The sequence below is a fragment of the Giraffa tippelskirchi genome, chromosome 5 (genome assembly GCF_054371585.1).
Source record: "Giraffa tippelskirchi isolate mGirTip1 chromosome 5, T2T-mGirTip1v1.2.pri, whole genome shotgun sequence".
NCBI lineage: Eukaryota > Metazoa > Chordata > Mammalia > Artiodactyla > Giraffidae > Giraffa > Giraffa tippelskirchi.
The window spans coordinates 8,043,757-8,058,407 of NC_137279.1; the positions used below are offsets into that span (position 1 = coordinate 8,043,757).

Consider the following 14,651-nt stretch of genomic DNA (forward strand, 5'->3'; position numbering starts at 1 on the left):
CCCCTTTCTATTATTAAGCATTGCTCATTGAAGAAGGCCTTCTTGTCTCTTCTAGCTGTTTTTTGGAACTCTGCATTTAATTGGATGTACCTTTCCCTCCCTTGCTTTTTGCTTCTCTTCGTTCTTCCACTATTTGTAAAGCCTCCTCAGACAACCACTCTGCCTTCTTGCTTTTCTTTTTCTTTGGGATGGTTTTGTTCACCGCCTCCTGTACAATATTATGGACCTCTGTCCATAGTTCTTCAGGCACACTGTTAACTAGATCTAGTCCCATCAATCTATTCGTTACCACTACTGCGAAATCATACGGGAATCTATTTAAGTCATACCTGGCTGGCCTATTGTTTTTCCTGGTTTTCTTTAGTTTAAGCCTGAATTTTGCTATGAGAAGCTGCTGATCTGAGCCATAGTCAGCTCCAGGTCTTGTTTTTGCTGACTGTATACAGCTTCTCCATCTTCAGCTGCAAAGAATGTAATCAATTCTATTTCAGTATTGACCACTTGGCAGGAAAGAAATGACAAACCTAGACAGTGTGTTGAAAAGCAGAGACATTACTCTGCTGACAAAGGTCTTCATAGTAAAGGCTATGGTCATCCCAGTGGTCACGTATGGTTGTGAGAGCCGGACCATAAAGAACACAGTATGCCAAAGAATTGATGCCTTTGAACTGTGGTGCTGGAGAAGACTCCTGAAAGTCCCTTGGACTGCAAGGATATCCATCCGGTCAATCTTAAGGGTGATAAACCCTGAATATTCACTAGAAGGCTGATGCCGAAGCTGAAGCTCCAGTATTTTGGTCATCGGATATGAATAGCTGACTCATTGGAAAAGTCCCTGATGCTGGGAAAGATTGAGGGCAGGAGGAGAGGAGGGCGTCAGAGGGTGAGATGGCTGGATGGCATCATTGATACAATGAACATGAACTTGGGCAAACTCCGGGAGGTGGTTAGGAACAGGGATGCCTGGCGTGCTGCAGTCCATGGGGTCGCAAAGAGTCGGACACGACTGGGCGACTGAACAGTAACAATCTCTAAGAATTGGAAGGGGCCTTGTGGGGGAGGTCATCTGGTTTCATCTCCCATCCGAGGCACCATCTTTTGAATGCTGGCAGGGATGGGAATCCAGGGAGGGGAGCATGTAACTGTTACAGGCTCCTTTGGGTAGTAGCCAAAAATCTGCCCCTAACTTCCATCTCTTGGCTCCAGTTCTGTCTTCTGGAGTGACTTACAATGAGTCTAATTAATTCTCTTTCCACGTGGCCTCGTGGCCTTTTTCCAGGCTAAACTTTAACTTATTAGCGTGCCTCCCCTGAGGAGCCCTTCTAGACCCTCCTTGAAGTGGCTTCTGCGTGACAGTGTCTTTTGTAAACTACGGTGCCTAGAATGGGTCTGCCTTGCCTGAGTCGACACTCACATGTGGGTACTTTCTCTCACTCTCAGGCCGATCGCTCGTCCCCCTCGATAGCCCCTGGTGGCCACGTGGCCTGAGGTGACGGCAGCAGTGTCTGTGGCGACTGTGCTTCTGTGCTTGCCCCATGCTCCTGCAGGGCATGGCCTTACACTCCCATGGCCTTGCACTCCTGCCGAGGAAGAGCAGCCGTGTGTGGGTGGGGCTGCTCGATGCCTCTCTGCTCCCCGGCAGCAGCCCCCAGGGTCTCCAGGATGTATGGGTTTGACGGGAGGGCCCCCTATGGGGTCTTTCTGTGTTTTTTTTCCCTCGTTGAAACAGCGACCTACGAGCTCTTGCCCGGTCCTGTGGAAGCGCTGATGCTTCTTTAGCAGAGGTGGGGCCCAGGCTCGCTCAGTCCGTAGCCAGCCCTTCCCAGGGCTGCCTTCACCTGCTGTCGGGACCGCCCAGGTGCTCCGTGTTCCTGCGGGGTGAGCAGGCTGCCGCCTGCCCCCGCCCCGAGCCAGCTGGCCGGGTGTGGACCTGTGGACCCCATTGCCACCAGCGCAGGCCCGGAGCGTGGGCGCTCGTCTCGCCTCTGCTCCCTGCAGCCCTCCTCACACCAGCACCCCGGTGGCAACAATGCCAATGCCTTTCCCAAATACCGTTTATGAATATTGGAGCCGCATTGTTTCCCAACTCATCTCGGAGCTGTTTCGTGCTTTGGTCTTCTGTCAAGTTCCTTTAAAAAAAAAAAAAATTGGAGTATAGGTGCTTTACAATGTTTCTGTTGTACAACCTCATGAATCACTTACATGTATACATATATCCACGCTCTCTCAGGCCTCCCTCCCACCTCCTCCGTCCTCCCCTCTTTAGGTCATCACAGAGCACTAAGCTGAGCCCCTAGGCCTTACGGTAGCTTCCCGATAGCTATCTGCTTTGCCCATATGTCAGAAGAAGCAAGAGGCAGTTACAGTGGTTAAAGTCAGCACCAAAGAGACGATGGCTTACGTGGTAAAGAATCTGCCTGCAATACAGGAGATGCAGGTTCGATCCCTGGGTTGGCGAAGATTCCCCTGGAGAAGAAAGTGGCAACCCGCTCCAGTATTCTTGTATGGAAAGTCCCATAGGCAGAAGAGCCTGCTGTGGGCTCCAGTTAACGGGGTCGCAGAGTTGGACACAGCTGAGCCTGCACACACAATGAGATCAGACTTCTGGGCTCAGTCCCCACAGAGAGAAACTGCATCCTGGTGACCGACAGCATCCCAGGCACAGCCAGCCTGCCTCTGACCAGGCAGGGGCAGGGGGAGAGCAGGCATGGCCCCTGGATGGAAAGCAGCAGCCACTCAGGACAGTCCGCAGACAAGCTCTTTGCTCCACGGTACCTCCTGCTCTCAGTCGGATCCCTTCCTTAGTGTGGAGCTGAGCACAGCCCACAGTGAGTGGGAGCAGTGAGGGGAGAACAAAGCCGGCTCTGCCAGGCAAGAACAGTTCCTTCCCTTCCCCGGGGGCGGCTGACGCGTCTAACCCGTGGTGGCGTCCGAGAACCCTGGGAGGGACGCTGCCGTCTCCCCTGGGAGCTTGGTTGTATCATTGTGTTCTTTGCTGAGAAATTGAAGTAATTTGGAGTTTACCTAACCACGGCTTTAGGAAAGGAACATGTCAGAGAGATGTGCTGACGTCACCCTTCCAGAGGTCTGTGTGGTGTAGGTGTCCTGTCTTCTCTCCCTTTCCAGCTCCCCCGCTACATTCCTTTTGTGGTGACAGGCAGCGGGATGACTGGGGTGGCCTTCCTGTCCTACTGTCCTTTGTTGACGTCTGGGTGTTCTCAGCCAGTCCCTGCCAGGCACCTCTCCTCCCGGGCACATACGCCAGTGTAGATGATGCTTTGACTGTGAGCACTTCTGTCCATTGGCTGCAGGGCCCACGGCTGGGGAAATAGAGGCCAGATGTGCATACCTAGGGTTTATGGATTGGGGATTTTGCAACAACTGTCATTTTTGATCAGGGATCTGAGAGTCTTGTGCCTGAGTACTCAGAAGGACTCAGGCACCCAGGTATGTTTATTCAGTGACCATTTTAACCATGGATGCCCTGATCCCAGGGACCTGGGAAGAAAGGCTCATAGACCCTCAGACTTGCTCCACCTCCAGCCCAGAAGAGGCATCGCCTCCTGTCCTGTCCTGTCTCTGCTGCCTTTCCCGGGACGGGGACACTCAGGGTGTCCTGAGCCCATCCCAGGGATGAGGGGCTTCAGCTGCTAGAGTGTTTCTTTGCCTGCAGAGTGGCCCTCCCCTGCCCACCCCCCACCCCTCCATCCTGCTTCCAAAGCTAGACCTGTTCTATATTTGCAGGTACTTCTCTTCTCTTCTCCAGAGTCTCTGTGATTCCAGAGAAATAGTGCCAGGTCTGCCACCCCGTGCCCCCGTGACATGGTTCCCAGACCGCCACTGTCCCGTGTATGCATACTTGGATTAGAAGGCAAAACAAAACCCATGAAGCTTAGCCGTTTTCATCCTAGAGCCATGTCAACTTATTAGCGTCAGCCCATCGTCCCGGCGACCCAGGTGTTGAGACTCTTGTGTCTGCCCTCTGGGTTTCCCAGAGCCCGAGCCATAGAGCCGCATATCAAGGGTAGGTGGGGAATCAGGGGCCCTGAGCGTGCTTTTAAGCCTCTGGGTGCATATTCTCACGGGCCTCAGATGAAGCTCAGTGTGATGCATGTCCAGGCTGCCTGTCTAAATGCTGCGCACACAGTCAGCGCTTCATAAATGCCGGGGGCGGAGGGGGGGGTGCTGGTCTGGGGGCTTCCCTGGTGGTCTAGTGGCTCAGACCCTGTACTTCCACTGCAGAGGAAACAGGTTCGGCCCCTGGTTGCGGAACTAAGACGCCACATACCGTGCCAGCATGGTCAAAAAAAGAAAGACTGTCAAACCGTTTAAAAAACTGCCCGGGTGGGTGAGTGGTTGTCTGGGCCGTGTGGCGGGGAGCCTGCCCCACACACTGTCCCCATCCCTTTGTTTTCGGGAGGCAGCTTCCAGGAGCTCATTTGCTGAGCCGTCTCCACTGTGTTAGGTGGCGTGGTTGTGAATAAAGGATGAACAGTAGCCCGAAATAGGCTGTTTATAAACAAACAAAAAAAAGAACACGTTAAGGAAGAGAAGCAGCTGGGGAGTGTGGTCCGACCCGGCAGCCTCTGGTCCTGGCGGCCGGAGTGGAGGCCCTGGCAGCGGTGGCAGGGACGGTCTTCTGGCAGGCGGACCCCCACCCATCTGGTTCTGGAGAGAGAAAATGTGTATTTTCTTGGCACGTCTTTCTACCTGCACTGTCAGGATAAGAAGAAGCAGCTCCGGTTTGTTCTCCCCATTTCCTCAATTTCACATGAAATGGTTTTGCTTTATGGCAGTGAGTGCTTCAGTAAGTGCCCGCCCGCAGGGCCTGGGCTGGGAGGTGGGCAAGATGAAAAACACAGCGCAGGTTGGCTTCATCAGGATGTGAAATTGAGTGTGAACAGCGTGATTTATTAAAGACCGCTGTCCGTGCCAGTTAAAGTGTGCACACAGCGCACCCAGCAAACGACTCTTGCTCGGGATGGCAGGAAGGCCCCTGGGGGCAGTCAGAGTCACCCCTTCCTTCCTCCCTGTCCCCCTGCTGGATGCCCTGTGGAGGCTCAGCCCGTGACCAGGATCAAATAACCGCGGCTCTTTAACAAAAGCCCATCCAGGCCCTGGGAGCATGCGCCTCAGTGGCCCCGGTCTGAATTAGCAGTTGCCATGACAAAGGATACAAACATGTTCCTCCAGGCTTGTTCTCTCCCGTTACACAGGTGGAGAAACTGAGGAACCCCGGGAGAGGGGGTGACCAAGCAAGTTAGTGACGATGACGCCTGACAATACGAGCCTGCTGCTTCCCGCTTCCTGTTTCCTTAGTGCCATGAGTAGAGGGATGAAATGAGATTTGGAGGCAGAAGAGTTAGAGGCACCAGGCCGGGAAGCGGGGCTCCGTGTGAGCCTCCTCCTTACGTGGTCCGAGGCCCATCACCGCTTCGGAGCACAGGCGGCCAAGCACACCCGGAACCACACAGCCCCGGGCCCCAAGTGTGACTTGGTGACCCCTTAGCTTTCAAACCTTGAGAAAGTTGCTCTGCCTCTCTGAACCTTGGTTTCCCTTTCCATGAAGTGGGGCTAATAATACCTCCTTGAAGGGTGGTTGTGAGGGTGTGGCATGCCTCCCGCAAAGGCCCTGGTGACCTGTATTGCCCAGTGCCTGTCTGTCCCCTTGCTCAGTGTGTGAACCACCGGTAGGCCCTCTGCAGAGTCAGCCCTCTGAGGAGTCCCCCGGAACAGTGGGCCCAGAGGCTGGCTCTTGGACCAGCAGCGTCCACGTCACCAGGGATCCTGGTAGAAATGCAGATCGTTAGGCCTGCCCAGACGTCCTGGGTCACAACCTCTGGGGGATGGGACCTTGTGTTCTAACACGCCCTCCCGGTGATTACAGTGTGGCTCATGTTTGAGAACCAGCCCCAGGATTTCACGTTTCAGTTTTGAACAAATTAGATCCATGTAGTTCTTTTTCATGAGAGGGTGTGAAAGAAGCAGTTGAGTGGTTTTTTGGGTTTTTTTTGGAAAAACACCAAGGCCTCAAAAGCTGGGTTTGAGGCCCACGTTTGTAAATTACATGAAGGTAAGAAATGGTTCCTCTAGCCCTAGAGTAGCAAGAGCCTTTCTTCAGACCTCCTGTCCATAGTCCCACGGGTTTGAAAACAGACCTGGAAGCCTGGGCAGCTGTGGTCCTGCTGTGTATCTTTCAATAAGGTAGCCCGTGGACAGGGAAAGGCTCCTGCCCTGTAGATTTATCAGATGAAAGCTCTAAACTGAGCTGTGAAGGAAGGTCTGAAAGTGCAGGACCATTTGATGAACTGCTCCACAAGCTCTCTAGGCCAGGGCTACCGAAATAAAGCTACCAAAGCCCCTTATTATTTCTCCCCCATCAGATCTGAGTATTGTTAAACATCAAGTGCTGTCAGGAGCGGGCTGTTTGAATGAAGACAGCACATATAGTCCTTCTGAATAATTAATGAAATGACGGTGGTTGAAGCCAGTACAGTGGTGCAGAGAGTGCCCTGCTGTTCCTCAGATCCCGAGCCAGCCCCCTGGAACCAGTCTGATGCACGAGCTCATTCTCAAAGGGAAAAAAGCACTCAGCCTCCCCTGTTCTCAGAGTAGAAAATGGCACCAAGGCAGACCAATATATACATGAATACACACACACAAACACATAGGGTGTGGGGCTGGGATTCAAAACATCTAATAGATAGAAAGGCACAGGTACAAACCAGTCCGTTCAAAGAGATGGTGACCAAATTTGAGTCAGTTGAACTGAGGTGGAGGAGCCTAGAGCCTGTTATACAGAACAAAGTAAGTCGGAAAGAGAGAAACAAGTATCATTTAGTAACACATATATATGGAATCTAGGAAAATGGAACCTATTTGCAGGGCAGGAACAGAGACACAGATGTAGAGAACAGACTTGTGGACACAGTGAGGGAAGGAGAGGGCGTGATGAATTGAGAGTCGCATTGAAATACATACACACTACCGTGCGTCAAGTAGATGCCAATGGGAAGCTCCTTTGTAACGCAGGGAGCTCAGCCTGGTGCTCTGTGATGACCCAGAGGGGTGGGAGGCTCAAGAGGCAGGGGATGTTGTATACTTAGAGCTGATTTCACATTGTTGTACCGCGGAAACTATTACAACGTTACAAAGAAATTATCCTCCAATTAAAAAAAAAATATGGTGACCAAGTGCTAGAGCACTTCCTAGTGTCCCCTACAGAACCAGCTTTTACCCCTTCCAATGTTATATCAGAGAACAGGTCCTGAGGGGACCCTGGGACCGTGGCGTTGACTCTCTAGTAGAGTAGCCCTTCTGTCTATTGACATAAGGTACACAGTCTCTGTGATACACACCAACTGGTGTCAGTCCTGAGGGTACTGTCTGAGGCAGTGGGCGGGGTCAGGGAGAGGGAATATATCCTTTGGCCTCAAAATCCATCAGTCACCACATCCTATGACTCTGTCTTCTGCAGCATCTCTGAGAGTCACCTCTGCATTCCATTTCTCTGTTGGATATCCTCCAAGCCTACCCACTCACAAAGGCCCTCTATGGAGGCTGCTGCTGCTGCTGCTAAGTCGTTTCAGTCGTATCCGACTCTGTGCGACCCCATAGATGAAAGCCACCAGGCTCCCCTGTCCCTGGGATTCTCCAGGCAAGAACACTGGAGTGGGTTGCCATTTCCTTCTCCAGTGCATGAAAGTGAAAAGTGAAAGTGAAGTCACTCAGTCGTGTCCGACTCAGCAACCCCATGGACTGCAGCCCACCAAGCTCCTCCATCCATGGGATTTTCCAGGCAAGAGTACTGGAGTGGGGTGCCATTGCCTTCTCCGCTATGGAGGCTGAAAATCCTCAATCTCACATCCGTCTTCAGTGGGATGGTGATGTGGGATGTTGTATGTGCACCTGCATCCCAGGGATATGGATGGATATGTTGGTGGTCCTTGTTGATCAGGGCCACCACATTTGTATTCTGGGCTCCGGCCAAGGCTAGCTTGTCAGGGAGGTGAGAGCCATCTTCCTTTGTAGCACAACGGTGCTCAAGATGGGAAACTCCTCTTTTCCCTTTCTTCAAATGACTGCGAGTCAGTGGGTGACATTGCTGCTTAATGGGGCCAGAAAGTGAGAGTCTATCTGTCCAGCTGTAGGGACCCAAGAGCCAAGCAGAGAGGTTCACAATGTTCCTCACCCCTCAGGAGAACTGTGACCCAGCCAGGTAATGACTGAGCAGGGGATGAGCGGGAGGGGCAACAGGCAACAGGGTGTCAGAGCCTCTGGCTAGAGGACTTGCCTGAGTAGATGGAGGGAGGAAGCTCAGTTCAGTTCAGTTGCTCAATTGTGTCCCACTCTTTGTAACCCCATGGACTGCAGCATGCCAGGCTTCCCTGTCCATCACCAACTCCCAGAGCTTGCTCAAACTCACGTCCGTTGAGTCGGTGATGCCATCCAACCATCTCATCCTCTGTCATCCCCTTCTTCTCCTGCCTTCAATCGTTCCCAGTTCAGGGTCTTTTCCAGTGAGTCACTTCTTCACATCAGGTGGCCAAAGTATTGGAGTTTCAGCATCAGTCCTTCCAATGATATTCAGGACTGATTTTCTTTAGGATGGGCTGGTTTTATCTCCTAGCAGTCCAAGAGACTCTCAAGAGTCTTCTCCAACACCACAGTTCAAAAGCATCAGTTCTTCGGCGCTCAGCTTTCTTCACCGTCCAACTCCCACATCCATACATGACTACTGGAAAAACCATAGCTTTGACTAGACAGAACTTTGTTGGCAGAGTAATGTCTCTGCTTTTAATATGCTGTCTAGGTTGGTCATAGCTTTTCTTCCAAGGAGCAAGCGTCTTTTAATTTCATGGCTGACTGAACTGAACTGAAATGATAGATAATTGTAGGTAAAGCTAAAGGACAGATGCAGGTCCTTCAAACTGTTCTCCAAGCAGGATTCAACCGGACCACCTAGGCTTGGATTGTGGTCTCTGGACCCTTTTGAGGCAAGAGAGTTTCAAGCAAGAATATTAGTATAGGTTAGTAATTTCTATCTCATACTGTTGTGCGAACTCACCAAGATTGTGTATTCTTTGTAAACTGTGTAGCAGATTGCATATTCTTTGTAAACTACTCACGTGTGGACAGAGACTAGGGTTCTGGCTGACTGGAAGGAAGGATGAGAAGAAGGCATCATGCAGTTTGTTCATATTCTGCTCACCAGCCATTTTCTTCTAAAAATGATCAAGAGTGGGGTGTGGGCTTTGAAAAGACCTCGTTAGAGCCAAGATGGCGGCCACAGGCTCAGCAGTGTTGCCCAGCCTGACAGCAGAGTGAGCCTTTGATGGGAAAAGTGATAGCTCATCCACAATTCAGCAGCTCAGCTAACTCCTCTCCCATTAGGAAGGATTGATTTCCTCCCCAGGTTAGAGATTTGTGCTGATTCAGCAGCTGAATGAATCTGCATGGATAAGAGAGTTTCTCTGGTCATCTTTTTCAGAGGGTCCAACAGAAGAAAGAATTATTAGGGCAGCCCAGTGTTCAGTCCCACACACGGCAAGTTCTTCTGTTCCTGGGGAGGTGAGGGACTGAAGACTAAGCATCGTGTAAAAATGAATTGCATCTTCCTACTATTTGAATTTGAATACACTGGGGCATAGATAGCCTAGGACATTGCAGCATAGCACTGCAAGTCTGTGATTTGCTGATGTTCCAAAAACACCTTTAGAATGGCAAAACTTTATTAAGAAATAATTTATGCACAATAAAATATATCCATTGAGTGTATTTTCCAGTTGTATACACACTGAAAAGCAGTCCTATAATCAAGATGCATAACATCTTTATTATCCCCAAAGATTCCAAGAGCCCCTTTGTAATCTGTTTCTCCTCCTGCTCCAGCCCCAGGCGACCACCGACATGCTTTTTGTTACTGTAAATCAGTTTGCATTTCATACAAATAGAATAATACAGCGTGTATTATTTTGTTGATGTCTTCTTTCACTCAGGATAGATTTTTTTATTGTGGTAAATAATATATAACATAAAAGTTACCATTTTAATCATTTTTAGTCTACAGTTCAGTGGTACACACACATTGTAATGCAGCCACCATCCATATTCAGAACAGTTTTCCCCTTGAAAAACTAAAACTCGGTAACCATTTAACACTAACTCCCCTCTCGTCTCAACCCCTGGCAAACCACCACTGTATTATTTGTCTTTTGTCAATTTGACTACTCTAGGTAGCTCAGATAAGTGGAAATCTTGCAGTATTTGTCCCTTTGTGCCTGGCTTATTTCATTTAGCATGTCTTCAAGGTTCATCCATGTCGTAGCATGTGTCAGAATTCTCCTTTTAAAGCTGATTAATATTCCATTTTATATATAGACCACATTTTGTATATTCATTCATCTCTCAGATGCTGGGGTTGCTTCTACCTTTGTGCTGTTGTGAGCAGTGCTGCTGTGAACTTGGGTGTATGAATATCTCTTCTAGTTCTTGCTTTGAATTCTTTAGGGTATGTGTGTGGTAATTCTATGTTTGACTTTTTGGGGAACCTCTATACTCTTCCATAGTGGCTGCAACATTCTACAATGTTACTTTTTAAACAAAGTTTTGCTTTAGACCTGCATCTTGTTCTGATTATCCCTTTACATTCCAGAAAAGCAATTAGACATATCCTTTGACTTCCCATAGCCCTGCATGATAATGGTCTTTTCCTTCAGTATCCTGAGCTTCTGCCTTTCCAGTCCTTTCATACTGATGTAATTGCTCAGAGAATGGCTCAGCCTTAATAACCTCAAGTGAAATTGCATGCCACACTTTCTGTTAGCTACAGCCATTCCCCTCTGTGTCCTACCTGTCTCTCATTAGCTGTAGTTATTATACAACCCGCCAGTATCCTGTGAACAGTATCAGGGTACAGCCACCCACATCCTGTTAACTCCGTCTATTATACACCTACCTCGGTCCTCCTCATTGAATCTGTTGTGCTATACATCCTACTTGTAGGCATGTAGCTGTAACTGTTAAATAATCTGGCCTATCCACTGTCCCCCAGTCTTTTGCAACCATCATCTAACATCCTATTCGTAACATCTTCAGTGCTGAGTCACTGTTCACTTGTTGTTAAGTCCAGGTATCAGAAGCCCACCAGGAAACTGCATTCATCATTGATTCTGGGGGGCTAGCTCTTGTGAATGTACAGTGTGCAGGGGGCCTTAGTGTAGGATCTTTTCCTTTGAGCAGTACGGTATAGCCCACCAGTCATCTTAATGGAGAGAGAGAGTGTGTGTGTGTGTGTGTGTGTGCATGTGTGCATGTGTTTGAGGATGTGGGGATAAGGCGGTTTTCTGGACACATAGGACTGGAAAGCCTGGTAAGAAGGGACAACATGGAAGAAGACTACTTACTGGGGAAAAGTGAGGGGGAGAGGGGACTGCAGGATGATGTCAGTGTTCCCTTGGCGGGACAGAACCCTTTTTGATGCCATCATTTTCGTTAATAGTTGACAAGTCCGGATGACTGTGCAGCATAGCAACCCTTGGTATGTTGCCAGAGTCACCGCCCACCCCAGGTTCTTTTCAGTTTTATGATCCTGTGCTTATCTGAGCTCTGATGAAGGGGGGCTCTGCCCCCCAGCACGCCCCCCACACGTGGGCCAGACCTGCTTGGTTAGCAGCTGCTGCAGGTGAAGACCTCATTCCTCCAGGTGACCACAGAGGAAGACATTCAGTCTAGAGCAGGGCCAGGCCCACAGCAGATGCCTGTCAAGTGTTGGTTGAACGCGGTGGAAGGGTGACTCGTGGAATCTGTCTTTCCCTTGTCATCACCGATCTTAACTCCTGAGGTCAGGACTGTCTGTAGGCACACGCATGTGATAAAAAGACCAATGAGCTGCGTGGACATAAGAGAGTTCTCAGGTAATCCTTTGCCTTTCTGAAACACTTTTTTAAAATGCTACCAAATCTGCGATTGTCGTTTATTCCACATGCTTCCCTGTATTTTGGGCCTCCCACTGTATGGATGGAAGCTGAGGTCGTGCTGGGGTATCTGAGCGGAGTCAGGACCGTGGCCGTCTCGCTGCCTCTCTGCGTGGTGCGCAGTGACACGAGGGAGAATTCTCAGGGCCCAGCCGTGGTCCAGACTGAACTCATCTCCGGTCAGGGCTCCCTACTCTTGTGTGTGCTGGGCAGAAGCTTCCCCGGGGATGTCCCTTGACAGCCATAGGGTCAAGCACAGCTGTGCATCAATCACCACAGCCCAGCTTTGTGTAAATGAAACATCTTTGTTCTCCCACCTCCGTAGCCAGTCTCTGGCTCCCGTGTTTACCAAACACCTACTGATGCCTCGCCCTACACACAGCTGAAGTCCGGGGCTGCCTTCTGTACCCGAAGCTCCCTTGCCTCTTCCTGCTTCCTGAGCAGGTTACTGAGGACCAGGTGTAACAGGTCCCCTAGCATCTGGGTCTGAGCAATGGAGGTGACAGATCTGAGGGCCTCCAAGAGGATGGGTCCATCTTGAAGCTGAAAAATGTACCTCGTTGTCCTGGGCTTCTGTGTGTTTTATGGATGGTGCGCAATTCAATGGTCAATGTAATATTTTGAGATTTACTATGGGTCTCGTGGACTTTTCATCCTTTTTGGTTATTCAATGCTTTAGTCTTCTAAATATGTATTCTTCAAAAGCTTGTCCTGTTTCTAAACATAATTTGCGTGTGTCATCATTGTATGATGACCCCAGTGGGGATGTAGGGGTCAGCTTACTGTTGTTCCAGTTTGAACACCATGAGGTGATCGAGGAGACATGTGTCTTAATGCCTACACTGAGGCCCATGCTGTTTCTCAAGTTGCCTTCTCCGAAGGGGACGGTTTGCACCAGTGGGAGGTCCTGCCCCAGGCATGTCTAACTGCTCTCCCATCTCTGTCGTCCTCCTGCAGGCTGGCCGTGTGTGACCCTGTCTGTCCTGGGATTCCTATACTGCTACTCCCATGTGGGCATTGCCTGGGCCCACACGTACTCTGTGAACTAACGGCGCCGGGCCCAGGTCAGCCCTTGCCATTGGTTTCCGGGGCACATGGTGCTCCACCCTCACCTCGAACCTCAAGGTAACCTCCAGGGGACCTGCTCATCTTTTGTTGAAGTTACCTCACTCCAAGACTGGAAACTTGAGCTCTCGTAACTTTAGGAACTTAGGGATCCTCTTCCCAGCCTCCTCCTTTGCCTATAGAGTAAGCTGGACCCCAAGCAGTAAAACGTCTTGCCTAGCTGTAGATGGTGATGTTGTGGTCCAGACCTCAGGTTCTTTCTCCTTTATCAAGAAGTAAATGCAGTAGACGTTTCTTGGTTGAGGCATATAAATTCTGATTAGTGATAGGCCGGTCTTCCACTGGGCAGTGTTTCTGAAACATGTTGGGTCAGGGGCATTTAAGTGACCCCTTCCCTGCTTCCTGTAGTGCAGTCTGTAGAACCAGCACTGAGGGTAGCATCACATTTTAGCTCCTCGGCAGGGGCGTGACAAAGCCACAGCTGTGTTGCTAACTACTGTGTCAAAGGAGATCGAATATAGATGTCAGTACCCAAGGAGGGCTGTTACTTGAGTTCATCATTCATCAGGGTGATCTCCATTTGGTTGCTTGTTCCCTAGATTTGCAGGGAAGTATAAACAGTGTAGTTCCTCTACCTGACAGTTAATTATTTCCCAGTAAAGAAGTATCATTAAAAAAACAAAAAGGGACTAGTGTATGACAGACAGGTGCTATGGGGCAAGTCAAAGAGTAAAGAGGACTTCCTGTGGTCTCTCCTCTCCTCATGCAAGTCCCAGCAGCCATCTTCCCCTGAGTGGTTCACACTTAGCGGTTCACACTTAGCGGTTCACACTCAGTGGTTCACATTCAGTAGTTTATGGTGTTTGTTTTGTTTCCAATAAAATGGAGCCCTTTCTATCATACAGATACTTAATATTTTTGTAAAATTGTCTTGAATATTTTTTGAAGAAAATGTTTAAAGTCGAAACACACTTGCTTAATTCTGAATTATTCACTCTTCTGGAAGGATGCTAACAGGCCACTAATGGCCTCAAGTGGTAGATAATTCAGAATACTTCCATTTGGCTTTGCTTTTTTTTTCTTTTCTGAGGGGGTAGAGGGTAAGTGAAGCAGCTTTAAAATTTGAATCCATAGTGACCCAATTAGGGGCGAGTAGAGCAACATCTCAAGCACAGGAATTAATTGTCATTGAGTAAAATGTGCACGTGGATCTGGTCTGTCCCCACTGTCTCCCGTTAGTCATTTGGTATTGTCCTTGTGTCTTGGCTGCAGTTATTAGCTCAATGAGATTTAAACTCCTGGAGTGCAGGACCCGTCATTTTGCTGGCATCCTTTCTTCCCGGCCTCTCTGCTTGGAGGCGAGTGGGGAGGGGACCAGATATGGACGGCAAGGGTGGGGGGGCACACACCGTGTTAGCTGCAGCAAAGGACAGAGGCTGGAGGGGGCAGGCAGACCAGGGCAACAGCGGCCTTGGCAGCTGGCCTAATAAAGGAGGAGGAGACACAGGCTGGCAAGTCCAGGTGCTGGGAAGTTTTCAGGAGATGATGAGGTTGAGGAAAGTTGAGCAGTCAGATGAATACAGTAAAACTTCAGGGACTCTTAACACTAAT

At 49.7% G+C, this 14,651-nt stretch overlaps 1 protein-coding gene across 5 annotated transcripts in view; it reads left to right on the forward strand.

Annotated features, from left to right (window-relative positions):
* HHAT (hedgehog acyltransferase) overlaps positions 1-14,651 on the forward strand; it is a 340,025-nt gene that overhangs the window by 322,128 nt on the left and 3,246 nt on the right. For 4 of the 5 annotated variants that reach the window (XM_081489706.1, XM_081489704.1, XM_081489710.1 and 1 more), the window contains one exon: positions 12,933-13,953. The exons of the other annotated variant lie outside the window; for it this stretch is intronic. In XM_081489706.1, the coding sequence (XP_081345832.1) occupies positions 12,933-13,024 (92 nt within the window). In that variant the 3' untranslated portion in view covers positions 13,025-13,953. Of the gene's footprint in view, positions 1-12,932; positions 13,954-14,651 lie in introns of those variants that run through there. 5 annotated transcript variants of the gene reach the window in all.